General features: G+C 40.3%; 3 protein-coding genes across 5 annotated transcripts; 1 reads left to right on the top strand and 2 right to left on the bottom strand.

Annotated features, from left to right (window-relative positions):
* Window positions 1–7,026: 7,026 nt before the first annotated feature.
* On the bottom strand, window positions 7,027–11,073 carry si:ch211-161c3.5 (uncharacterized protein C3orf18 homolog). 3 transcript variants are annotated; one of them, XM_067242509.1, is made up of 6 exons: window positions 10,727–10,787; window positions 9,186–9,663; window positions 8,812–8,837; window positions 8,565–8,691; window positions 8,282–8,316; window positions 7,738–7,760 (listed from the first exon to the last, which is right to left on the bottom strand). In XM_067242509.1, the coding sequence occupies exons 2-5, from the start codon at window positions 9,462–9,464 to the stop codon at window positions 8,311–8,313; spliced, it is 438 nt and encodes a 145-aa protein (XP_067098610.1). In that variant the 5' UTR covers window positions 9,465–9,663; window positions 10,727–10,787; the 3' UTR covers window positions 7,738–7,760; window positions 8,282–8,310. The 3 variants fall into 3 exon arrangements, with proteins under 3 accessions (XP_067098609.1, XP_067098608.1, XP_067098610.1); XM_067242508.1 differs by lacking the exons at window positions 8,282–8,316; window positions 10,727–10,787 and adding an exon at window positions 11,003–11,073 and having other exon boundaries at window positions 7,027–7,760; XM_067242507.1 differs by lacking the exon at window positions 8,282–8,316 and having other exon boundaries at window positions 7,027–7,760.
* A 550-nt stretch (window positions 11,074–11,623) lies between these two features.
* LOC136951016 (calglandulin-like) lies at window positions 11,624–13,022 on the bottom strand. The gene is made up of 4 exons (XM_067245588.1): window positions 12,821–13,022; window positions 12,033–12,177; window positions 11,775–11,875; window positions 11,624–11,667 (listed from the first exon to the last, which is right to left on the bottom strand). The coding sequence occupies exons 1-4, from the start codon at window positions 13,020–13,022 to the stop codon at window positions 11,624–11,626; spliced, it is 492 nt and encodes a 163-aa protein (XP_067101689.1).
* Window positions 13,023–15,539: 2,517 nt separating this feature from the next.
* On the top strand, window positions 15,540–23,966 carry gnb1b (guanine nucleotide binding protein (G protein), beta polypeptide 1b). The gene is made up of 11 exons (XM_067234795.1): window positions 15,540–15,686; window positions 19,374–19,485; window positions 19,662–19,700; window positions 19,794–19,900; window positions 20,171–20,234; window positions 20,586–20,748; window positions 20,861–20,927; window positions 21,174–21,375; window positions 21,569–21,785; window positions 21,933–22,048; window positions 22,294–23,966. The coding sequence occupies exons 2-10, from the start codon at window positions 19,429–19,431 to the stop codon at window positions 22,037–22,039; spliced, it is 1,023 nt and encodes a 340-aa protein (XP_067090896.1). The 5' UTR covers window positions 15,540–15,686; window positions 19,374–19,428; the 3' UTR covers window positions 22,040–22,048; window positions 22,294–23,966.
* The last annotated feature ends 51 nt before the right edge of the window (window positions 23,967–24,017 follow it).

Here is a 24,017-nt window from a genome sequence, read left to right as displayed (position 1 = left end):
AGCCCACGGAATTCAGCTTAAATAAACCGAAGAGTTTAGAGATCAGAGTCCAACGGAATCTCAGACACACCAGTCTGTGGAAAGGCAGTGGACTGACTCTGGCAGTGGTCTCTCTCTCTCTCTCTCTCTCTCCCTCCTGCCCTCTCTCTGTGTCTGTCTCACACTCTCCCTCTTCCTATCTCTATCTCTTTTTTGCACCCTCACACAAACTAAAAGCATGTGCCAACACAGAATCACATGATTATTCAGAAGCATCTATTGATTCTCTTGACAAAATGTATATGCATTGGTAGAAAATCTAAGAATAAGATTGCACAGTTTAGATGGCAGTTTGGCGGTTAAGAGTTTACCGTCATGCTGTTCACTTTCATAAGATGATGTTCCTGATAGATGACTAATCAAATACAGGTATGACTGGTGTACTACTTTAGTTCTGAAAAACATTACCAAAATTGTTAATGTATGAGTAGGTTAACCTCACGACATGTGGATTCTCGATGTCTTCACTAATTAATCATAAAGCTGTACATGTGTTGTCTGTTGTGTTGTAACTGTAGAAAGAGAGATCAGAAAGATTTAAAACCCCAGTGATGTTTGGATACTAATTTTTTACACCCCTTTCTCGTATTAGAAATGTGCACAATGTTGAACTCAGGTTGTAATCATAAATGCAGTATCGTACTGTAGACTGAATAATTGCACAAGCCCATATGAAGCCCACTTCGTTTAAGTGGGTGGTCTATAGAAAAAGAGGCGTGGCCGATCGTTTCACCCCTCCTTCCCTCTGCTCTCCTGAAGCATGCTATAGAGAAAGTATGTAATGTTCATATATGCTCCTTCAACCCCCATCCTACTTCAACTGGGTGACTAAACGAGAACGCTACGACAGAAATGTAACGGATCAAGTTCAGATTCAGAGAGAAAGAAGGGAAAGATTTAGTGTAATATTAGTCACATTGCATTTAAACTTTATTCAAAGCGACCGTCTTAAAATAAACGTTTGTCAGCTAGATAACTAGATACAAAGACCACAGAAGAAGCAAAGTAAGTAACCCAATTCTCCAACTTCATTTTGCAAATGAATCAGTGTAGTTACAAACATCTGAATGACCAACTGCATGCCCCACTATTAAACATCGGAAAGGATACCTGTAAAACGCTTACCATCATCCTCATCTTCTCGCGCCAGTGTAGCCTGAAGAACATTCCTGCAAGACTTCATTACCTGACTAGTATGGATTCTGTGAACTTCTGAGGGCCCCATTTATTAACGATATGGTTTCTAACTATATCAATGGGACTGATGTCCCGTCGCCTCTGAGGATGTGTGGGTGGTAGCACCCACAGTAAACCCACAAGATCATGGCAGATCATATGTATAGTCTATGCCAAGTGAATTTGAATTTCTTCCACATTCGTTTTGACAGCTTCGATGTAGCCTGACTGCCACACAATTTTGTAGATTTCAAAAAATTTTCATAATGTGTTTTTATGGTTGTAATTTGTGCCGTTATGGCAACAGTGCATTCAGGACAGGGCTCCTGAACTGCCAACTCCGTTGTTGAAAGGACTGTATCTTAACTTGCAAGAGTGAATATCTTGCCGCGGGATATTTAAATTACATTGAAATGTATTAAAGTTTCTTTAATGTAGCTACGTATCGTAATCTTGTGTCTATTCCATTTAATATAAATGTATGTTTGTCTATTATGTCTATGTATGTATTATGTCTATGTATGTGTGGTGACCTTGATTTTGAAAGAATGGATATTGACACCCATTAGTACAAATTATAACTTCACTTTAATGCAACACAAAATGTATCAAAGAAGGTTGTTCCACTACTAACTGAGGAATTAACAGTAGAACTCCATATGGTTTTGTATGACCACTTCAGATACCTTTGAAAGAGGCCCATGCTAGAAGCATTGTGTAGAAATATATAAAATATGGACACACATTCATAAGCAATCAGAGTGGAGCGTCACAGTAAGATGTGACCAATAGTAACGGCTAAAGGCTGGATAAATTTTGGATAGGATATTGAGTTGTGAATATCTGTGCTACTTTTAGTCACTGCACACCGTTCTCATGTTTCCCTGCGTTTGCCAAACCCCTGGCTGTGTCCGGATGAACTTGCAGTGACTGGTGCCAAGGCTGATATTAAACAGTTCTCACGCTTGCACTGCCATAGAAACCCAGTGTGGTTTCTAAATATTATTTTGTGATGAATTTAGTATAAGTTAGATGATCTGTTTTAATGTCAACAAGTCAAAACACCGAAAATCAAATGATTTCGTGAATATGGTGTGTAGCAATATTCTTTTTCGAAACTGAACACAATTGAACGAGTCAAACTGTTACAATCAAGAAACTAGAGTACATCAAACCTAGCCTTTTCATCCTCGTTTTCTAGACGTCCTCTCTCCTGTTTCCCAGAACTTAGTCTGCACCCTCTCTTGTCCCCCCCCAGCACACAGGCCTGTGCTCGGGGCCTCCATGCCCACATTCCCTTCTTGCTGTCAGGGAGAAGCAGGTGGACAGACACAGGAATGAGCGACCGTGGGACCAGGGAGCCGTCTCCACAGCCAGACGAGGCCCAGTCACCTGACCAGCCTCCGCGCAGAGGTCGAGGACGACCGCGGAAGCAGCCGCAGGTCAGTTGTCACCTTGTCGTCCCCCCCGGACACGGTCACAATCTCTCATGTGAGAACACACGCCTACTGTAGAGGATCCTGTGATTCATGTTAGTTTGCGGACCGTAATAAAACTCATCTATGGTCTCTGGTGGGTTTGATGATTTGAGGTGATATTTGATTCTGTTGTGTTTACCACATTCCAAATGTTACTTCTTGTGAGTATATACATAGCAACGGTAATATGAGGCTGTTGACACTCATTGTCTCCAGGAACCTAGTGGCCCTCCAGTTCCAAAGAGGCCAAGAGGACGACCAAGAGGAAGCAAAAATAAGGGGCCTCGTGTTGCTCCAAAGGTAAGCGACAGCTTTTAACTGTGTCATTTAACGTAACGTCCTGGATACAAATCTTGAAATGAAGAACTGTTTAACGTTATCGTTTTAAGTGATGATTTGAAAGAATCCTCAAAGAAAGGAAATTCAAATGGTCCTAACTCAACCAACACATTAACAAGGTGTTTTGTGATGTATGATGTAGTACAGAACACCTATAGGCTATAGTGCTTTAATGGATGTAAAGGCTGTTTACTGGAAATCGACCTTGTTTGAGAAGCTACAATTGTTAGAATGCCATTCATTTAGATTATTTGACCACGGTTGTCAAAATACTTCACTTAGGTCTATGGAGGGTCATTTGGAATCGTGAAATAAAATTTTAATGATTGATCAACTTTATCAACAAAATGTGCTGTATCCTATATTACCCATGGCTGATCCTATTGTAGCAGTCCAATTTACTGAAACAGCTGTAGTCTTGTGCAAAAATAGAGCCAGAATGAGATCTCCCTAATTTGAAAACTACCGAACAGATGTGCATACATTTTTCCCAATGGCAGGACCAAAGGGCTTCGTAATCAATTGGGGTATGGCTGAAATATTAGCAATCATTTAGAACATTTGGAAGGGAAATTCTGACCGCATTATAACCATCGATAATTCATCTCATTTGGTTGTCTAGGAATTTGAGCATTTTTTCACAGCAGCTTAACGTACTCACTGCATTCTCTCTTTCTCTCTCAGAAAGTAGAGCAAGGGGAAAGAAGACCCCGCGGCCGGCCAAGGAAATGGGTACGAGACGACCTGCCAGACCTGCAGCCACCTGGAACTCACTACACAGACACTGAGAGTGAAGCTCGAACATATTTACATCTTTTCTTTCTTCTTTCTCTTTCATTGCCGTCATCTCACCAACCAGCCCCAAAGAATGGTTCAAGAAGTAGTTCAAGAACCACAGGTAAGAAAACTTTGCAAAAAGTGTGCAGTAAGTGAACCAGTGTGCTCATGTACTCGTCTGCATTATTTAAAATATAATAAAATAAATATAATATAACATAAAATATAAATGAGGACCTTGGTTCATTTATTTATCAGCTAACTTGATCAGTTTCTTGATAAAGTAATATACAAAATGATTTGTTCTTTTAGGAGGGATATTTTATGTAATCAATTAAAATAGAGATCATTTTATGACTGATGACTCTTTGTCTTTATAAAAAGAAAGAAATCGTTTCACGTCACATTCACTTCCTTTCTTGCTGTTTAGAATGACTAGGTTACACAAACATGTATTTCGTAGAAAGAGGGCAGTTCTCCAAATCTTCTCATCTGTTTTAGCGGCACCCTCACTGTCGAGAGTCAAGAAGTTAAGAGACTTGAAACCGTTAGACTCCTTTTCTGAGACATATGCACATGGAGGGGAAGAATGAGTCAATGCTGAGAAGGGAAACCTGATATAACCGCTCTCTTCCCCTGTCTTCTTGGTTTCCTGACATAACCGTCTTCATCCTAACTTTTCTCGCTCTCACAGCCAGACCTGTTTCCCCACGTATACAAAATCACTCACAGACATTTTCACACTCATACAAGGATCGCATTATTCATCACACGCTCATGGGCATGTGCACATGTGTAAGCACACATGCATGGGCACACACAGGCTCATGGGCAGGTGAGAACACCCAGGTCCACACATACATATGCATGCACACAAACACACACAAACACACAAAGAGTAAGATCTGTGATGTTCTATCACCCTTGTTGCAGGGTCCACCAGACGAACCTGAGGAGGGTCCATCACATTCTGGGCCCACTGAGGTCTCAACATCACCGGTTCTACCTCAGGAAGAAGGGGAGTAGACAATGTGCAGAACTACCTCAGGGCTCGGGGGAGAACATAGGGGTGCAACCCTGATTCCAGATAAACAAGGGAAAAACAGGGATCTTGAATGCAGATGGACTCTGCTAAGGTACTACAAGTGTTATTGTGTTGAGGGTCTGTCTGTCCATGCCTGATGTTGGCTCAGTGATGGGTTAGTCATACTGTCTGATCAAATATTTTTCAAGGGGTTTGGTCAGTGGGTTTGGCTGTGCAGATAGTCTGATCGGCAAGATCCAAAATCCAAATTTGTTACTAAGATACTGATTGATTGATTGTGTGTGTATGTGTGAGTACTCAATGTGTGCTGGGATGCACACATTTGAGTATATTTGATTGTGACGTCAGTGGCGATGGAATGGTTGGAAGGAGGTTCAACATAAAGAACAGCTGCTTTACTAACATTTAGAATCACATCACACAGACAAGAGTCACAACCCCTCATGTGGGGGCAGGACTTGAGGAATTGTATGTTTGCTAAGTGACATGGAAATGCTGTGCTGGAATTATTTAATGAGAAAACCTTTTTACATTACCATAAGAAACATGAGCTTGAATGTTTTCTATTGACATTTCTATTGACAGTTTACTAGTACGATGCTTTTACCACACTTACTTAAACCTCAGGTACATATATATTCAGGAACAACTGTCACTCTACTCAATATGATTATTGTACAATGTCTATTGTGTTTTTCTGGTCTGAACTAAACATTCAAGTCTTGATACACATCTCTCTCAGACCTAATCTCTCCCCAGTCTCTTTGTCTCTCAGTCTACCTCACTGAAAGGTTGACGCTGAGCAACTTGAACAATAAAACGTACAAAAACACTCACCCGCCTCCTCAGGACAGTTCTACACGCACTCTTACCAACCCTACACTCCTCTTGTAAACACCTATTTTGCTGGCTAGTAAAACCCTCTGTGTTAATGCTCTGGAAGTGATCTCTTTGTTTTACTGTAACTCTCTGTGATAAGACTTGGGTGACTGTAATCGTCTTGTTATGGAGTCAAAACACTTGACAGCTACTGTACATGTTTATGTTTGCTAAGTTGGATACTATTCAACCCTTTTTTATATAACTATTGTCTGTTCTCGGAAGAGCCATTTTGAAACAACATTGTCATATTCTTTTATTTTAAAATCCTTGAACACTGTATCCACAATATAACATCCTTAGGCCCAGGGTCAGTTATACCAAGTACTACTCAGAACACATAGATAGCCTAATGTAAGGTTTTGATTACATTGATGTTGAGAGTGTAGATGTACAAATCCATGCATAACTTCTTATTTAAAATGTAATTACTCTTTATTTTCCAGTCAGCTCAAATCTATTTAGTACATTAGTTGCCTTTTTCTTTTTCCTTCACTTCTGTTGCTCTCTTTGTGTAGCCTGTGGACTACCTTTAGTATGAGCTTTTCAAAGTTTTCTCCAGCTCCAATATTGCCATGGTATACTGAATAATGCAGTCCACTCTACGCCAAAGGTACTGTATTGTCAAATGATTGTGAGTGTCTCTTAACCTACTCAGTAGTTATTCTGTTATGCGTCTGTGCCATGCTAGGAGGCCCACCAGCTAGCTAACAGTATCTAGGTGATGACAGTATTACTATGACTCTGATATTCACAACATTTTCAATGCACTTGATGTACAGTAACACTTGAGTGAGAAGTATGTGAGTGAGGAATTATACTTTTATATTTATGTACTGTATTAAATTGGTCATCCTTACTTCAATCCACCTCCACATGAATCACCTCACATTTTTTTATTTGCTACCACCCTGTCTCGTTTGACTGCATGTTTGCCGTAATGTAGAGGTGCTACTTTACCAATAAACGTTTTCAATCATTTTTGTCATTTAGTCATTTAGCAGACGCTCTTATCCAGAGCGACTTACAGTAAGTACAGGGACATTCCCCCGAGGCAAGTAGGGTGAAGTGCCTTGCCCAAGGACACAACATAATTTTTGCACGGCCTGGAATCGAACCGGCAGCCTTCTGATTGGTAGCCCGATTCCCTAACCGCTCAGCCATCTGACCCCCCCTGACCCCCCCCTTGCCATGAATTAACCACTAAATAATTGCACTCTAAATGTTGGAGGTTGAATGTTTATTGAAAAACAACAGTTCTTCATTACTCATGAAAACACTAACATTTGAGGGAATGTCCAGAGTTCACCAGGGGAGTGGGAATGAAGCCATGTTATGCTGGAGTGACATGGATGTTCCCCATGCAGTGAACACATCCAGAGCTCTATGTCCAGTGTCTTCAATATGCCTATGTGTTCTCAGCCTCAAGCCCACAACTTTTACATCGAGATGTCAAAACCTCACATTTTGCAAAACAGCTTGAGCCCTCTCTTTTGTCAAACTTCTTTTTACATTTTCCAACAAAGTTTCCTATGAACATGTAGACAAAGATTTTTTGACAAAGTATTTTTCTTAGAGAGCTCTCAGATTTATTAGAGAACACTCCAAAGGTCCTGCTATCAGTTATATCCCACACAAGTACACAACCCTTGTGCTCTGGCTGACAAACAGTGTAAGATGATCTGTTCCAGACAGTTCACATCCTACATTTCTAAAACAGTCTCTGAAGAAGATGACTGAGAAGAACTCAGGTGACAGTGAAAATCTTAATATTGTGGACGACAATCACAGTTAAACAAACACCATGCTACAATGATACACACCTCTGTTATCATCCATACTTCCACGACTCAAATCCAGTTTTCCTTTTTATTCTTCCTGAGCAACAAATCTCCGTGATGGGAAAACGAGCCCCCACAAACCCACTCCTGCCTGGAAGAGTGCTGTTACGCATTGAGAGCGTTGGCTACGTCTGTGAAGACCAGACGACTCGGCCTCTGGGTCGTCCCCTGGGAGGTTGTGAGGGTCTACGGAGAGAGGCAGTAGGACGGTGGAGGTTAATATCAAGACCATCTCAAGACCAAGTTAGGAACAGACATGACATGAGGCTGTTAAGGTACTAACGTGTTTTAAAATCCCTACTGCTGAGCTTTAGACAGAGTATGAGCATGCAGAGGAAACATACAATTTTTTTGCATTATATTCAACTGCTGGGTCTGCCATCTGGGTTTAGTGTTGGGAAAATATTTAGGAAATAGTTAGGACTGTTTAGAAAAAAAATACATTTATTGTTTTAGGTATATCCACATATTTTTAAGTTATGTATTTCATGAATTAATTTGAAGTGATTATAGTCAGCACCAGACCTGAGGAGAAATTTTATATTTTTTGTTCAAATACTTCGTTTCTACTCGGGTCTGTTCAGGACAAATGAAATGAAAGACATTGCAATACGCAATAGGAGCATTTGATGGTAAAATGCAAACAAAGGATAGGATGAAAGATTATTTCAAGGAACATGGGTCAAGACACACAGTTGATACTTTACCATATTTGACTTTGACCAAAATGCCATTGTCACAACTTAAAAAATGAAAGGAAGAAGAACATAAACAGTGAAATTTTGCGGTGATCCAGTTTCACAGGGACACTTTAACACAAGTGATTCTGCAGTGCTTTCTATACTGTACTATTGTGTATACATACGAGAAGTTACATACAGGGAATATTGACAATACATGTCCATACGTGAGTGATAAAACAGGGCATATCATAATAGCTACTATAAATGATCGTCAGCCTTGTTTAGGTGTGTGTTTTAGATTATTCACCTTGGCGTTGGGTCCTGTGAGGGTGCCTTCACGGCCGTGATCCAGCAGCTCCTGTTCTAAGTCATCCTGCTCTTCTGCCGGGTCAAAGTTGTACATGGGCATGAGCTGGTGCCTTAGCTTCTCCAGCCTGGTGGCCGGGCACAAGAAGAAAAACAGTCTGGGCTTGGGTGGTTTGAGGAAAGAGAGTAGTACATGTCCATTGGGAAAATACAACCACATCAGTTGAAATGTACGTCGGTTTTCTCACCTCTTCCTTTTTCTGATGTACAGCATCTGAGGAGGGGACATGGAGGAAGACACAGGGCTTAGGTCTGAGCAACAAAACCACTCATTCACACCACGGGGAAGCCCAAACTGGTTTAAAAACGTCAATTTTGTTCATGGGCTAAGCAGGCAAATGAACTTAGATCATAAAGTAATATCTGTCAACATGTTTACAGTGGGATTTGTGGAGACTGTGGAAAATGTGCTTAATCCCAATGTTTTGGCTGTAGGTTTTCAAGAACTGATGTGGAAAATAGCCTGGTACTATTTAAATTGGTTACGGACATATGTTTCTCCTCATAAACACTGAATGATAATGGCTGAAAAACCAATGATCAATAATAATTGTTCTCTTACAATGATAAGTGCCAGACCAATGACAGTGATGATGCCGAATGGTACTAGAACCATGCCAATTCCTGAGCCTTCGACAGCAACCTCTGGAAGTTTCGTGGAATTGAAACTTGTCTCATTAGTGGTTATCGTTAAGGTCATCAGTGTTGTCCTGGATGTGATGTTGTCCCTCTCCATCCTGGCATCTGTGGTGACTGGGAGGAGGGAGATGCTGGGAGGGTTGGATGTGCTGGGTGTGCTGGAAAGAAAGCTAGCAGTGGTCTTGACTGTGGTCAGATCCATGCTCTTAACTGACAGGAAGCTGTAGGATAGAGAAGATAGCTGCGTTTTTCTCTGTTGTGGGTGTCTCAGGTCTCGGTGTCACTGGTTCTGTCTCTCAGTCCCCAATGAGTCTCAAAACTGACACAGATTTTCCCTTTCTGGACTGAGGTCTGCGGAAGCGTTGGGATTCCAACGAGTACATTCTCTTGGGGGGAAAAACCTGCAAAACACAATGAGCATTTTTACATAGAACCTTATCACGTGCAGATCCATAACATATCAGCGCTTGAAACATTATCCTCATTCTCAGAATCAACCTTGCATTTCTTGGCTGGTTCATGGTTTGTCTAGAGTTTGTTCCTGTCAACATGAATAGTTGAAGCACATGCACCCCTCCCCCATTCCATCTGAATAAAGCCCACAACCGGTTGTGCCAGCAGGCCAGAGGTGGGTGTTGTGGGCAGGATGTGGGCACCAGAAGCAGTGAAAGAACTTGGCAGAACAAAGAAGATAGGATACCAAGGAAAACCAACCCTGACACATGTAACATGCAGTGTGAGGTACTGGTATACACAAACTGACAGAATCTGACACCCACCCATATAACCTCTGGAGTACAGAACACACACACAGACTGAGAGCACATACAAATACAAACAAGCAGGCATACAAAAACACACCGCAAACAAACACATGTATACATAAATATTGACATGGGAATGTTATACTGGAAGTCATTCTTTTTACATGCATAAACAGGGGTGTAAATAAAATAATGAATAATGAACCCTAACACTAACCCATAATGTATGACGGTCAGGAGCTACAGAAGATAAATATTATTTGAATTTTTGCCATATACATTTCTTGCCTGCCATTATTGGGAAGCGGTATCACACAGAGTGGTGTCACAGACAAACCGTGAAAACAAAGACACGTGAACCATCCCGCCCTCCTCAGTGCATCCTGTCTTGCCTGCACTCTTAATGAGGAACATGTGCAGTTTAAGCCTACAACCAATCACAAATCAGAGCTTTTTGTCTTAGCCATACAAAGACAGTGTACATAACATTAGCATAAAGCACAATGGTTTCTCACAGAAATTTTACACACAGTATCTTTGTATGATTTAGACAACACAACACCATTTTCTTGCACTGTGATGTGTATGCCTTTATGCCTATACCTACATGCCTTTCTATGTTACAGGCTAGGCTTCTAATCCTGCCAACGTGACGAGCAAGCTGTAACCCCATATGCCTTCCCAGATTATATCTACCTACCCTGTTGATGTCTTAGAAAGAAGCTGAAAAGGGAACAGTAGCCGGCAGCTATAGAGGAGGGGTAATATCCCTAGGAGAAGGAGCACCCCCCCCCTCTCTGTCTACCCCTCCTCCTCTACTTCTCCTTGCTCCTCAATAGCAACACAGGCGCTCCTCTGGGAGCTTGTTAACATGGAGAAGATAGCCGTCCTCACAGATAACCGTCTCCACACCCAGTAACTCGGCACCAAGCTCTGCTCCTCTGCCTCCTACAGATGTCCTTCTCTTTCTCCTCACCTCCTTGTATCTATTCCCCGTGTCCTGCCCCTTTTTGTGCTCCAGATAATAACATCATCAGCAGGGATGCTGCAACCAGAGATGCGTTGCCGCAAAGCTCCCCCCTTTTACTCTGTCATTGGTCAAATGGGGCATGAGCAGCAGCTGCCATTGGCTTGCAGGGCTGTCTGTCTGGCTTTATAGGGATGAGAATGGGATTTAATAGCACACCAGATGCTGTAAGGCCAAACCAAATGATTGCATCCGGGTGGCCAGCCGTAGAAAATTAACCCTTCAGTGCCCCTACATTGCCTCTTAACTGAGGTCTTTAATATCTTCTTCCATTATTTTCTTGACAATGGTAAATTATGGAAGGTAAGTTAAAGGGCCAGTTGCAGACTAGTAAATAGGATAAGATGATTGTATTGGCAATAATATTGGTAACCTCATATCTTCTTACAGTCAAAATCCTAGTCAAACTCAAGTAAATATCTTAAGCGCATAAAACATACAAACACACAACAAATCTTAGATATTCCTTGTTTGTTTGTTTTATTATTTTACATAATTTACCACAACTTTTGACAATTTTACCAGAACTTTTCTCTACATGTACATTGACTTCTTCTTTCTTTGAACCACTTAGCTCATCTTGAATAAATCCCCAGTCATCATAGCCACAAATTCTGTGAATGAAAGTTATTTGATGTCACATGAAAAAAACACTAAGGAAGAATATGTGTATTTGTATAAATGTTTTGTCTTAAAGAACTGTATCCTCATGCCATTTTACCTTCATAGTCAATAGTGCCATCTCCATCTTTATCAGCCTCTTTCATCATCTGCTCTGCCTCCATTTCATTAAGTGGTTCCCCTGCATTCGTCAACACATATCTGTAATTGATTGAATAACGTTATAATATCCATTAATAATTTATGAATTACCTGGTTGAGAGCTATCTGGAATACACCACAGCTCTTGCAAGGTTAATCAGGTCGGAATTAACCGTTGAATGAGTCAAGGAGTTTGTGTATCCCTGTGTGTGCTTACTTGAGGGTGTTCCATTCAATATAACCTTTGGCCTCCTTGTCAAACACTTTAAAAGCCGCTCGTAGCGCAGCATCTTGGTTCTTTGTTCGTTCATGGTACAATGCCATCAGACCCAAGAAGCTGTCACAGTTAAAAGCACCTTTTCCTGTGATGGAAGAAAAATGTCAAAATATTTTAACTGAATGCAAAGAGAGAACGTTCCCTGTTTTTTGTATTCATACATTTTGAGCAGTGGCCATATGTTACATGTACTTCTAATTAAGCAAATTGTTCATTCAGGGTGCCAGTGAAACATTTTGTTCGTTTTGACATTCTGTTTTACAGTACAGTAGGCTACTTAGTAGTAATACAGCCCACAACACACCAACCTGCTAAATCTTCCATCAAATCATAAAGTAAAAATATTCATTTTGACTCAAAATAAAATTGCTTCTGCTATGAATAGATTGTAATATAGTGAGTTGATATAATTGTATTTAGTGTAGCTAAGCTTCTTTGTCACTAAATAGTTGACGTTACGTTCACATTAACTTGAATGTAATGAAATACTGACACCTAGAGACAGATCTCCTACAGTATCATACACAATGACACAAGACTCCCTCCAGTTCTATGTGTCATGAAAATACATGTATCATGTAACATTTGTGTCTTCAATTTCATATGGTTACTTTACTACTACACTACTGTACTGTTTTACTACTATACTACTAGTTTTGCTTTGAATAAATATATCAATCACAAAAACCATACTAAATGAATGCAGAGATGATGAGAAAAATACCAACCATCTTTGTCCACATCTTTGGCCATCTGAATGAGTTCTCTCTTGGTGGGATTGATCCCCATCAGACTCATGAGTCGCTCCAGCGCTTGTGTCTTCACGTCTCCATTTCCCTCTTCGTCAAACATCTCAAACATCCCTTTATACTCAGTGATCTGCTCTTCAGTCAGTTTGCTTGCCTTAGGAAATGTCAAGGAATAGAACATGTAAAAAGGATCTAGAACAGGGCTGTCCAGTATTCTTCTTGGAGAAACTTTAGGCTTTCCCTCTAGGTTTACCCCTGACGTAATGAACCTGATTCACCATATAAATTTGATTATTCATTACAAATGGTCTTCTCTGTCTGGGTTGCAGTGCTAACACAGAGGACAGTGGCTCTCTAGGAACAAGGTAAAGCAGCCCAGTGTTAAGTAAACATCAGGCACATAACTTAAATAAAAGTACTGCACATAATTAAAAGGAGCTTACAAAATGTAAGGAAAATAACCAATACTAAGCATAAATGTCAAGGCAATGAGACTGAACAGGCAATATATATATGACAAAAACATACTATTCAATAATAGACTCAATTATAACTGATTCTTGCATTGAATATGAATCATTGTTTGTCTTTCAAAAGTGCACCTACCATTTTCAGTATTTCTTTTTCTACAATTGCTTACAACAGAAGCTCCGTACTAACACTACTGTGGCTTGAGACTGACTAAATCCATCTCTAACTTGACTACATGTTACTTTCCCCTGGGTGTAGCAGCTTTTTGGAGACCTTTTATGGCATCAAAGAGGTGGGCATATACAGAAAGTTCCAAGAGAACCCTGTTTTACTGTGTTGGCTATTGACATGGTATCAAGAAATGTTTTAAGGTCCAAGACATATGTCCACATTTTTTGTGTTGAAAATTATAGGCATTGTTTATGTTTAGTCCAAATTCAGTAGAAATTAAATCAACACAAGAAATGATAAATAAGTAGTGACAAAAAAGGAAATGTTCTCAATCTAATACAAAATGATTTTATTTTTATTTTAGTTACACCCATAAGATCCAGATACAAAATAGCTCTCAAATGTATTTGGTGAGGGGTGACATCATTGCTCATCTGTGGGACCTGCAAGCTTTCAGCAAGGTCCATTAGCAGCAGGTGCTGGACGATCCCCAGTGATTCTCCTGGCTACAACTTACCAAATAAGGAGCCTTGTCAGGGTCATTAGAGTGTATTTCTAACATTGTGGTGGAAGACTTCCTCCACCACCACAATTGGAATTCAATACATTACTGGAACAGAAAGCTTTGTCCAACGTCAGTGCCTTATCTCTACGAGTTATTACACTATTTACAACTATTGGTTTTAGAGGCTGTTCCAAAGTATGCTTATTCAATGGTACATTCATTTTAAAACATAAAACCAAAGTAACTCCAAAGTCAAACTGGTGTATCTTCCAAATGACCATGTGATTAGCAGATACTGTCTCATAAATGCTGGCACATCCATTTGTGGATTCAACCTTGTCCAAAATATGATTTATTTATTCATGAATTCGTTATTACCTTAACCAACTCAACATGACCGGAGAGATGGATACAGTTTTATACTAGACTTCAGTGAGTTTAGTCTTCTGGGTTGGAATACTGCATGTACCCTGATATTTCCAATCAGCTACAATCAGTTCCAAGTTATATTATAACTCAACCAAACCTTTGAATACACATGGGAAATTTTACAAGGTTACAGCTAAGTGTAGATAGACTACACCCAAGTAATTAACAACATAAGCTGTTTTGTTAACTCTCTAGCGCCCCCCAAAGGTAAACCTATGAATGCCAATGTCACCATCTGCAGACGTATTCCTACATCAAACAGGTTGTGCCCAATGGAAATGTAAGAATTTGAATGTTCTTTTTTGCTTAAACCAAGACATGTTGATTTCAAGACTGATGACAAAATCTATGAGTTACTGCTCTTTCCAACATCCATCTAAACATATACTAATTCAGGTGGATAGTAGACAAAAAAGAGCTGGTATTATCGTCAGATTTTTCACTTTTGACCTTCCTGATGTGGTTGGACCTCACAGGCACTGGTAGGACCCCTATTTGTAGAAACATACCACTACTTTTTTTCTGGCAGCTATCCTCTTTAAAAATCCCCACATTTCTATTTTTGGGATAATTTTAGGAAGCTTCATAGAAGGTCGTAAACTTAGATGAAGGTTTCATATTATTTTCTTAGATTTGAATATAATTTCTGGACACCCACCTTTCCTAGGGTATTAGATGTTGAGACTTTAACATGTGGGGTACCAAGTAGCCTATCAGCTGTCTGATAATGAATGTGGGTGCTGATTCATTTATACATACTGATTTCATTAAAATCGAATGATTAAACGCATTAATGTCCGCGCCTCTCTTGCAATTAAATACCCAAATGAGACCAGCATGTTCCTACTATATTATTGGACGGGTTAATTTGATCTTTTCAAATGTTCAATTTTGAAAATAATACATACTCAAAACTTTTAGTAGCTATATGCCACTGAAAACACTTAACCTACTACCCGACTCTACTAAAACCATTGTCTGTCTACCTGCAACTGAGACAGTAGAGTCCCGGTTGCAGCAGCGAGTGGGTGTGAACCCCCCCCCCCACCCCCCCCACCCCCCCCACCCCCACCCCGATTGGTTGAGGTTGTTGATAGCTAAAGCTTGCTAGGCAGCGGTAGCTACGTTCGGGAAGGGCTTCTCCTCGAAAAAGTAGCTTGCTAGCTGGTGTGCAAGCTGGCTGTTCACGGCGTTCGTTGATGCTTGGCTTGGAAGTTTCCATATCTAGTCAATGCCAAATATACACAAGCAAACGCTAATTGAGAAAAGGTAAGAAGAAGAGCAAAAATTGCTCATTTGAATGGGCGTAAATAATTGTGGAATTGTGGCAAATGTAGAATTTCCCGGGGGGTGGGGTACTCCTACTACTCATTGAGATGGCTAGCTAGTTGACAGGAAACGCTGCCCAGGTTTATGCTTATATGAATAATAATACTCTACAAATATGATGATTCTAGTTAGGACTGTTGATATGTGATTTTAGTTGGTAGGTAGTTAATTAGCCACCTGAGCACAGGACTGTCAGTTGGGTAGTACAAGAAAACATCGACTTGGACTGTTCACCCGGGCCTCACGAGCAACAGCCCAGGAGTTAGCTACTATTCAGCAAAACCAGTTAGCAACTGCACCAGTAGTATGAAATATGGTAATCTAGTTTGACAAATAATGTCCTTGCTTGTTGAAGAATGTTTCCCATAAAGTTGCTTAAGATTACGAAATTGCTTAAACTGTGAAGTATCTCAATAGCTGATGTTGCTACCTCACACGAGACAACCTTTCCGGTGTTTCATTTGCTAGAGCGATTTCAAGTTAGCAATAGCCTGCTATCTTACTAGGCTAGCTAATAAGGAGGCAACATTTTTAGCTGTGACATAGCGATACTTGAATTTATTCATTCAAGAAGTAGTGTTCCATAGAGTATGACAAATCCAATCACTATTTGCAAACACCTTACTTGAACTCAATATTAACCATCCACTGCCTGGTTGCACCCAGACATAGTGAGTTACTGTCTGCAGTATAGCCTTGCTCCTAACTAGCTAGCTAGCCTAAGTCTCTAATCGAATTAAATGGCCACTGCTGGATTTAACTAGCTTGCCCAGCAGTAAAGGTAAATAGTTAATTGGATTCTCTTAGACCTAACGATCATTGTATAGAGTAATAAATGCGCAACATGGACATACAGAGACAAGATGTGAGTGCAGCAGCACAATTGCTTGGCCAGCTAGCCACCCATTATTTTCGGGCCAATTTAGCAGAGATTTACATTTGCGCTCATGTGTCTACCTTTTTACAAACTAATTTAACAGACTATGTACTGTGTTATTGCACACCAATATGACTGTGCAATTTTTGGGTGGAAATAAACACCAGTCTCGTATCATTATCCTGGGTTTTTCAACCTTGTCTAGGCCTTCATTTATTTCCGTTTACAAGTTAGCTCGGTCTCTTCGCCAGTTGTAGACGAGCAGCAGCTTAGCAAGCTACAAGATGGCGTACACATCACTTCTCTCGGGGTTTATCAACCCAAGTCATACTGGTTAGCCATCGCTTCAGTCATTCAGTTGCTGTTGCTAGTAGTTAGACTAATACTTCTGTAGAATATTTTCAATGTCTGCTAATTTGAAACTGAGCGTCTACAGGCTTTCAGTTCTTGAAAATTGTAAGCAACAACAATGTCTGGATAGACTAGAGTTAACATACAGTTTATCGTTATATCCTCATGCTTAGCCATTTGGGTAACAAACGGTACTTCTTTCATGGTGGTAAAATTTGCAAAATGCAAATTTGGTTGTGCAAGCAAATCATGGTGGCACAGTACTGACTTTACCATACAGTGCAGTCCACATGTAAACAAGTATCAGAATTCCTTTAATGTGAACTTGATTTGTGCAATTGTTGATTTGTTGGCCTTGTGGAACTGTATGCTGACACAGTCTCTCTTTTCCACAAGCCTGACAGAAGTCTTGCACGGAGAACAATTATTCATTGTGAATAACAGAGGGAGGCCATTCAAAATGATGAAGGCTTAGGCTATTTGAGAAGTGTTTTGATTCAGATAACACTGACAGGGAGAAATCTAGCTACTTGTTTTAAGTATGTTGTATGTAAGAGACTTATCACATACTCATGGTTTATTTTCTGAATGGAGAAAAATATTCATAATCCAGTGGTTGGCTTTTACCATCTGTTTTCGTATTTGTGGGTATGGATGGGATTAGAGATTTACCGACTGTGGATTTTAGCTTTCAGGATTATGGGCTTGGTCAGTGATAGTGCTGGTTATGGTATTTTCTATGATCCGGCTTTACACCTGTAAATTCCTCTACTGTCATAATAATAATAAAACTATACATTAAGCCAGTACAATTATTTGGAATATCAAAATTAAGTTTTCCCACTACACAGACATGTGGTACAAGAAATTAAACCGCTGTAGTCTATAGTCTTGATATATTAACGTAATTGTGTTTGTACACAGGCTTATGACTAACAGAATTGTACAAACAAGCCAAAGAACCCAGGGACGTCTTTCTGGTACAGGGAGCAACAGATAGAGACTGGCCTGGAGAGACCTGAGATGGAGCAGTCAGTAAGCCACACCTCCAGGCTGTTTGCTACAACTCTCTGTTTATCATGCAGTCAGCTGACCCTGATCAGGCGCTTAGAAAGGAGAAACGATGAGACATAAGAATGTCTTACAGCAGGGCTTCATGGACTGTCCCCGTCCATTCCAGCATTTATTAAGTACCTCTGTCCACTTCACCATAAACGGCATTGACCTAATTGATGTCTTCATGCCTGTGGGGGCGTGAGGAGGAGGATGCATGGCAGGAGGAACCCTCATTGACTTCGTCACAATGACATTTTTATCAGCAAGATTAGAAGATTAATGCGCATTTACAAGACAAGGACCTCTCTCTAAGGTCAGCCAATCAGAAAAGGCCTTGAGGTGACCAGGTAGAGAGGACTGTCTTGCGCCTTCAGTTTAACGTCAGTCGATCTCTTGCTGACCAAAATACAAGGTAAGGATATGGAGTGGGAGTTTGCAGGACAAGCTAGTGAATTGGGATGTTAAATCAGTGGGGTAATAATTCCGCATTTATTTTATAAGGATGTACAGTGTTGAAATATAAGATTGCAGTGTTTATTTTCTTTGTCCACAGGTAACCTTTGGTATAACTTGCATATTGGCTGCTCTTACTGTCATTTGGTTGATCAAATGTTGACTAGTCTCAAATGTTTATCATGTACATCCATACTGGGATTTAAATCATATTACCCCTTTTATTACTTGTGTCTGCATCTTGATCTAACATTACCATAGTGACATACCTGTTGTATGTAAGGGAATAAGAATGCAGCCACCCATCAAATTAATATTGTGTTTTGGATGGGAGGCTAACATGAAGCGTGGCTAATTTAATGTGTTAATCTAGATGTCAACCAAGATGGTGCTATTTGCTAAATGAGCTCTAGTTGATCATTTCCAACGTCTTACTAATATAAAGATTACTTTCATGAGTTTGTTTTAAGTTCTACCTTTTTCATTTTGTCATCGTGTTGAGTTGGCCCAAAGTAGGTTCTATACCCAAATAAATGGTTTAGTGATCACTTGGCACAATTGGCCACACCTCTGAGCATCCAAAGGATTGGGGTCAATAGGATAATGGCTGCTTTTCGGATCATTGGCAAGTCATGTCTTAAAAGGATTTGGCTAGCAAGGGTAAATTAAGTCTGTCACAGGATAATGCCTATGACATTGATGTGAGAAGGTAGGACTATGCCTAGTCATGTGATAATCCCAGTTTCCCATCTTTTGGTATAATAACAAGTAGTGATATTGATGTTATTGTGTCCTGCTCAAGCCTTGTTGTGTCCTTGTCTGCCTTCGTTGTTTTTTGCCATGATATCTGTGACTGAAGGTTGCTGTGGTTTTCCTTTCTCTTCATTCAGATAATCAAGATTCCCGGCAGCTGGAGTGAGGCAAACGTACTAGCGGAGAAAGAAAATGAGTGAATTGGATCAGTTACGCCAAGAGGCAGAGCAGCTCAAAAGCCAGATCAGAGTGAGTTGTTTCAGTTGATCATAAAGAAACCATACTAGATATTGCATGAAGCTACCAACATGTTTCATTATTTGAGATATCAAAGCTTAGGTGGTGCAACAACAAAAAATGTCTGTTGAACAAATTATACCATTTTGGGTACATTGATGTGTAATGGTCTTTTTGGCTTTTTACAGGATGCCAGGAAAGCATGTGCAGATGCTACGCTATCACAGGTACCAACTTTGGACAACATTCTTCATATGTAACAAAATACTCAAATCATGTCAGTTAAAAATTAATTTTGTCGTTTTTTGTTGTTGCTGCAGATCACAGCCAACATTGACGCTGTTGGTCGAATTCAGATGCGCACAAGGCGAACACTGAGAGGGCATTTGGCAAAGATCTATGCCATGCATTGGGGTACTGATTCCAGGTAAAGTTGAACATCAGAGGAGAACTGCTGAGTTATCTAACAGGAAGCGGTGATCAGTATGTCATGTATTGCTTCACACAAACAACCCCTACAATTGGTGAAAGACAACCACGGCTATCAAATGACACCACAGATATTACTGTCATGGCAAGTGTATGGTTCCTGAACTGTTTGGAAGAGTCCTGGTTATTTTTGCTACTGTACGAGCGATGTTCAATTATAAAATACCAGGAACAGTTATCCATGAAGTTCATATTTCCCCTCCCTTAGGCTTCTGGTCAGTGCTTCCCAAGATGGCAAACTCATTATCTGGGACAGTTATACCACAAACAAGGTAAGACTCTTTAGTGAGCGAACTTTGATCCATCGGACATTACCAACAGTAGCAAACGTATCGTCTTCCTGTAGAGCTTAACCCTTGTGCTGCCTTCGGGTCACAATGACCCGAAAGGTCACAACGACCCATCGTTGTGTTGCGACAACTTTTACCCAATACAAAAACAAATAAAAAGCATTTTCTTTTAACCGTCACGCTGGGGGGGGTCTGAGACAGCCCGACGGTTAAAAGAAAATGCTTCACTTTATTTTTGTATGAGGTAAAGTTGTTGCAACAGGACGGTGGGTCACAAGGTCCCAGTGCCCATGATTACATGTGTGGTTGACCAACCTGTGTTCTCCTTTTCAGGTTCATGCCATTCCTCTTCGCTCTTCCTGGGTCATGACCTGTGCATACGCACCTTCAGGAAACTATGTGGCCTGTGGAGGTCTGGACAACATCTGCTCCATCTACAACCTGAAAACTCGCGAGGGAAATGTACGCGTGAGCCGTGAGCTGGCTGGACACACAGGTAACTTGGGTTGTTGTTTTATTAGAAAGTGTTAACAAACACTGTTGGGAGCACATCCTGATTACCGTGCTGATTTACTAACGCTTATATTTTGTTTTTGTCCCAAAACCAGGTTACCTGTCCTGTTGTCGCTTCCTTGATGATAACCAGATAGTTACAAGCTCTGGAGACACCACCTGGTGAGTGAAGCAACATCACTGTCTTCTTCATTGGTTCAATTCATAGTTTATTTGTTGAGTTGGTGTTTTGAATTGTCTTATTCTCAATGTGGATTAGAAGAAAACTGAAGTTGATACACAGCTTATACTACTTGTTTGTTTCCTTGTCCAGTTGAGGGATTCTGAAAAATCCACTCCACAGGTGCATTGGGTATAAAGCTATTGGATGGATTTGGGACGTAACCTGACTTGTCTTTTTGTTTGCAGTGCTCTTTGGGACATTGAAACTGGCCAGCAGACGACCACATTTGCTGGACACACTGGTGATGTCATGAGCCTTTCATTGGCTCCAGATACAAGATTATTTGTCTCTGGCGCTTGTGATGCCTCGGCTAAACTCTGGGACGTCAGAGAGGGCATGTGCAGACAAACATTCACCGGCCATGAGTCTGATATCAATGCTATCTGTGTAAGGGCGACAATCTTTAATATTCCTTCTCCATATATCTGCACTATCATTGTTTATTTTGGTGCTTAAGATAAGGAAATGGACCATTGCTGCAGTCTTTGGGTTTTAATACGTATTCCCTTGATGCTGTGACAGTATATAAGTGACGCTTGTTTCTCTAAATTGCTGTATTGTCTCGTGTTTTCAATTACAGTTCTTCCCCAATGGCAATGCTTTTGCTACGGGCTCCGACGACGCGACCTGCCGACTCTTTGATCTCCGTGCCGACCAAGAGCTCATGATCTACTCTCACGACAACATCATCTGTGGCATCACCTCTGTTGCTTTCTCCAAGAGCGGCCGTCTGCTCCTTGCTGGATACGACGACTTCAACTGCAACGTGTGGGACACGCTAAAGGCCGACCGTGCCGGTGAGTTAGCCCTGTCCTCCCAGAGAGCTGCCACGCGTTTCACATTCTACCCACAAATACTCATCAGCAACAGTGCCCAGTCTTGTACTATTATTACTTAACTAATAACATTGCATGTGCTGTAGGCTAATGCATGTTCTGTTTCAGGTGTGTTGGCTGGGCACGACAACCGCGTGAGCTGCCTGGGCGTCACTGATGACGGCATGGCAGTGGCGACTGGATCGTGGGACAGTTTCCTGAAGATCTGGAATTGAATTCTCAAGGTGCTCCTGTTATGAGAAACTGCTGTCAATTTAAACTGTTCAATGTTGTCGTCTTTCGTTAGCGTTTATTTAAAACGGGCAAGTTGGCAAACCTTATTTGCAACGATTACCTTCACTAAACCCTGTACCCAATATGCAAAAAAACGAAACTGTTTCAGAATGTTATGGTATCAGATTGTGTGTTCAGTCACCTGTCAGTGTGACTTGACATGTATAGTTCAGTGCGGTTTTTCTCTATTCCTCAGATGATATTTGAACTCCAAAGTTGACTGGAAGACCATTACAACTCAGAATGTTTATCTCACAGCATCATCTTCAACACCGTTTTAAACTGACTTGGACGCCACAAAAACTAAGGGAAACCAATGCCTTTCCTACACAAAGAAGAGCACAATTGTTTATCACCTAGCTAAAAAGAAGATTTCTGTGATATCAAATCAAAAACTTGTGCATTCCTTCTTGGACCATTGTATGTTCCCTTGAAAGAGAAAACAACACTATCATCCCATGCAAATGTATGTGTCTTGAAAGCAAATGTTGGAGCATAATTGTACAAATTATTTAACTTTTGTTGAAGAATTCTACTCTAATGGTTTATGTTAGTTATATTCAAATGGCTTTCTTTTATGTCATGTTTTCTCCTGGTGGTTTTAGATATGTTTATAATTAAAGCGTGTCTTTTTAATCCAGTTTAATCATGCAAGGAAGATGAGGTAAAATAAACATGCAGAACGCATGAAAGCAAAAGCTTGATCAGATGACATGAGCAGCTTTCAGAAAATGTCCATGGTGGATTTATGCTAGCTGTTTTTATTTGGTCACAGCTTTTTTTGCACAGAAAGCTTTGCCTCTACTAATACTATGTTAACTAACCAAGCACATGCTATGAATTGTGATGAATGCTCATTCCAATACAGAGTTGTGAGTAACTATGTGGTTAACCCCTTAACTCTGTTCATGCCTTTGTCTTTGGGTGGGAGGGGGTGGGGGTACTGTGATGGTTTAGGGGAATGGATGGATTTTATTTAAGGGATTGGGTAAGTCTGTTAAGTATTCCACTTTTCAGTGAAACACCTCACTTGACTAAATAGACAGACACATTCTGTGCTTGGGACTGCAGTTGCTACTCTGTGAATGAAATGTACAAATCAATGTCTGAAAATAATGATCTGAAATGTTGTTAGGATTACATTTTTGTTTTGTCTGCCATGGATTAATTTAGATGTGCATGCTGTAGAATTGCTTTCAATGGTGCAAATATCCCCCCCCCCCCCCCCCCCCTCAACATAATTTGTTTGATAAAAGCAGAGTAAGTGATTCAGAATTCCAGTTTACTCAAGTCACCACTGGCAAAAATGTGCCAGTATATGTTCATGTTTGCAAAGTTATGTACCAGATAGAGCAGGAATGGTGGAATTACTTAAATAAATGAATGCTTACATGTTCTAATAATGCCAATTTCTAAATTGAAGGATGATGAGACATCCATCCCAATAGACCTCCTACTCCTTGAAATTTCTGAATCAAATATAACCAGTTCATTCTAAAACTTTTTTTTGTAACTTTAATTTCTTGGTCTTAAATGGAAAGTCACAAAGCATCTGGGTGGCAGAAGATTTCACTGTACACAGAAGCACTTTTGTTGAAGTTTTGACATTTTCACTTTTTTCTGCCATAGTGTAAAATAAATGTAATGTATTTGCGTGTGGCCACAAGTAAAAATGCAGTTCAATTAAGATGGATTCCCTTTTCTCCTTCCATTAATATGATAGAGCTCTGCACTCTTATGTACCTTTTCACCTTTTGTATTTTATTTCAGTCTGTTGGTGTTCCACGGTGAGCTGGATGCAAGATAGATACTGTACTAAAATGTACTGTTATTGAACCTGTAATAAAAAGCTGTTTGAGATGTACCTTTTCTTTTTGCTTTATTGTCTACTACTAAACATGTATTGTTTCGTTTTTATAT

The sequence above is a fragment of the Osmerus mordax genome, chromosome 1 (assembly GCF_038355195.1).
Source record: "Osmerus mordax isolate fOsmMor3 chromosome 1, fOsmMor3.pri, whole genome shotgun sequence".
In the NCBI taxonomy this organism is placed as follows: domain Eukaryota; kingdom Metazoa; phylum Chordata; class Actinopteri; order Osmeriformes; family Osmeridae; genus Osmerus; species Osmerus mordax.
The sequence above is the reverse complement of the archived record's forward strand: the minus strand, read 5'-3'. Positions and strand labels throughout refer to the sequence as shown.

Bases quoted from the DNA above. Each gene is read 5' to 3' on its own strand.
- si:ch211-161c3.5 (XM_067242508.1), bottom strand. From the start codon at position 9,464: ATGGATCTGACCACAGTCAAGACCACTGCTAGCTTTCTTTCCAGCACA. The intron at 8,838-9,185 runs GTAAGAGAACAA...TCCCCTCCTCAG, and splicing joins TTGGTCTGGCACTTATCATT to ATGCTGTACATCAGAAAAAG. The intron at 7,761-8,564 runs GTGAATAATCTA...CTCTCTCCGTAG, and splicing joins TCACAGGACCCAACGCCAAG to ACCCTCACAACCTCCCAGGG.
- LOC136951016 (XM_067245588.1), bottom strand. From the start codon at position 13,022: ATGTTCTATTCCTTGACATTTCCTAAGGCAAGCAAACTGACTGAAGAG. The intron at 12,178-12,820 runs GTTGGTATTTTT...CTTCCATCACAG, and splicing joins CAAAGATGTGGACAAAGATG to GAAAAGGTGCTTTTAACTGT. The intron at 11,668-11,774 runs GTAAAATGGCAT...TTTCATTCACAG, and splicing joins TGGCACTATTGACTATGAAG to AATTTGTGGCTATGATGACT.
- gnb1b (XM_067234795.1), top strand. From the start codon at position 19,429: ATGAGTGAATTGGATCAGTTACGCCAAGAGGCAGAGCAGCTCAAAAGC. The intron at 19,486-19,661 runs GTGAGTTGTTTC...GGCTTTTTACAG, and splicing joins AGCTCAAAAGCCAGATCAGA to GATGCCAGGAAAGCATGTGC. The intron at 19,701-19,793 runs GTACCAACTTTG...TTGTTGCTGCAG, and splicing joins CAGATGCTACGCTATCACAG to ATCACAGCCAACATTGACGC.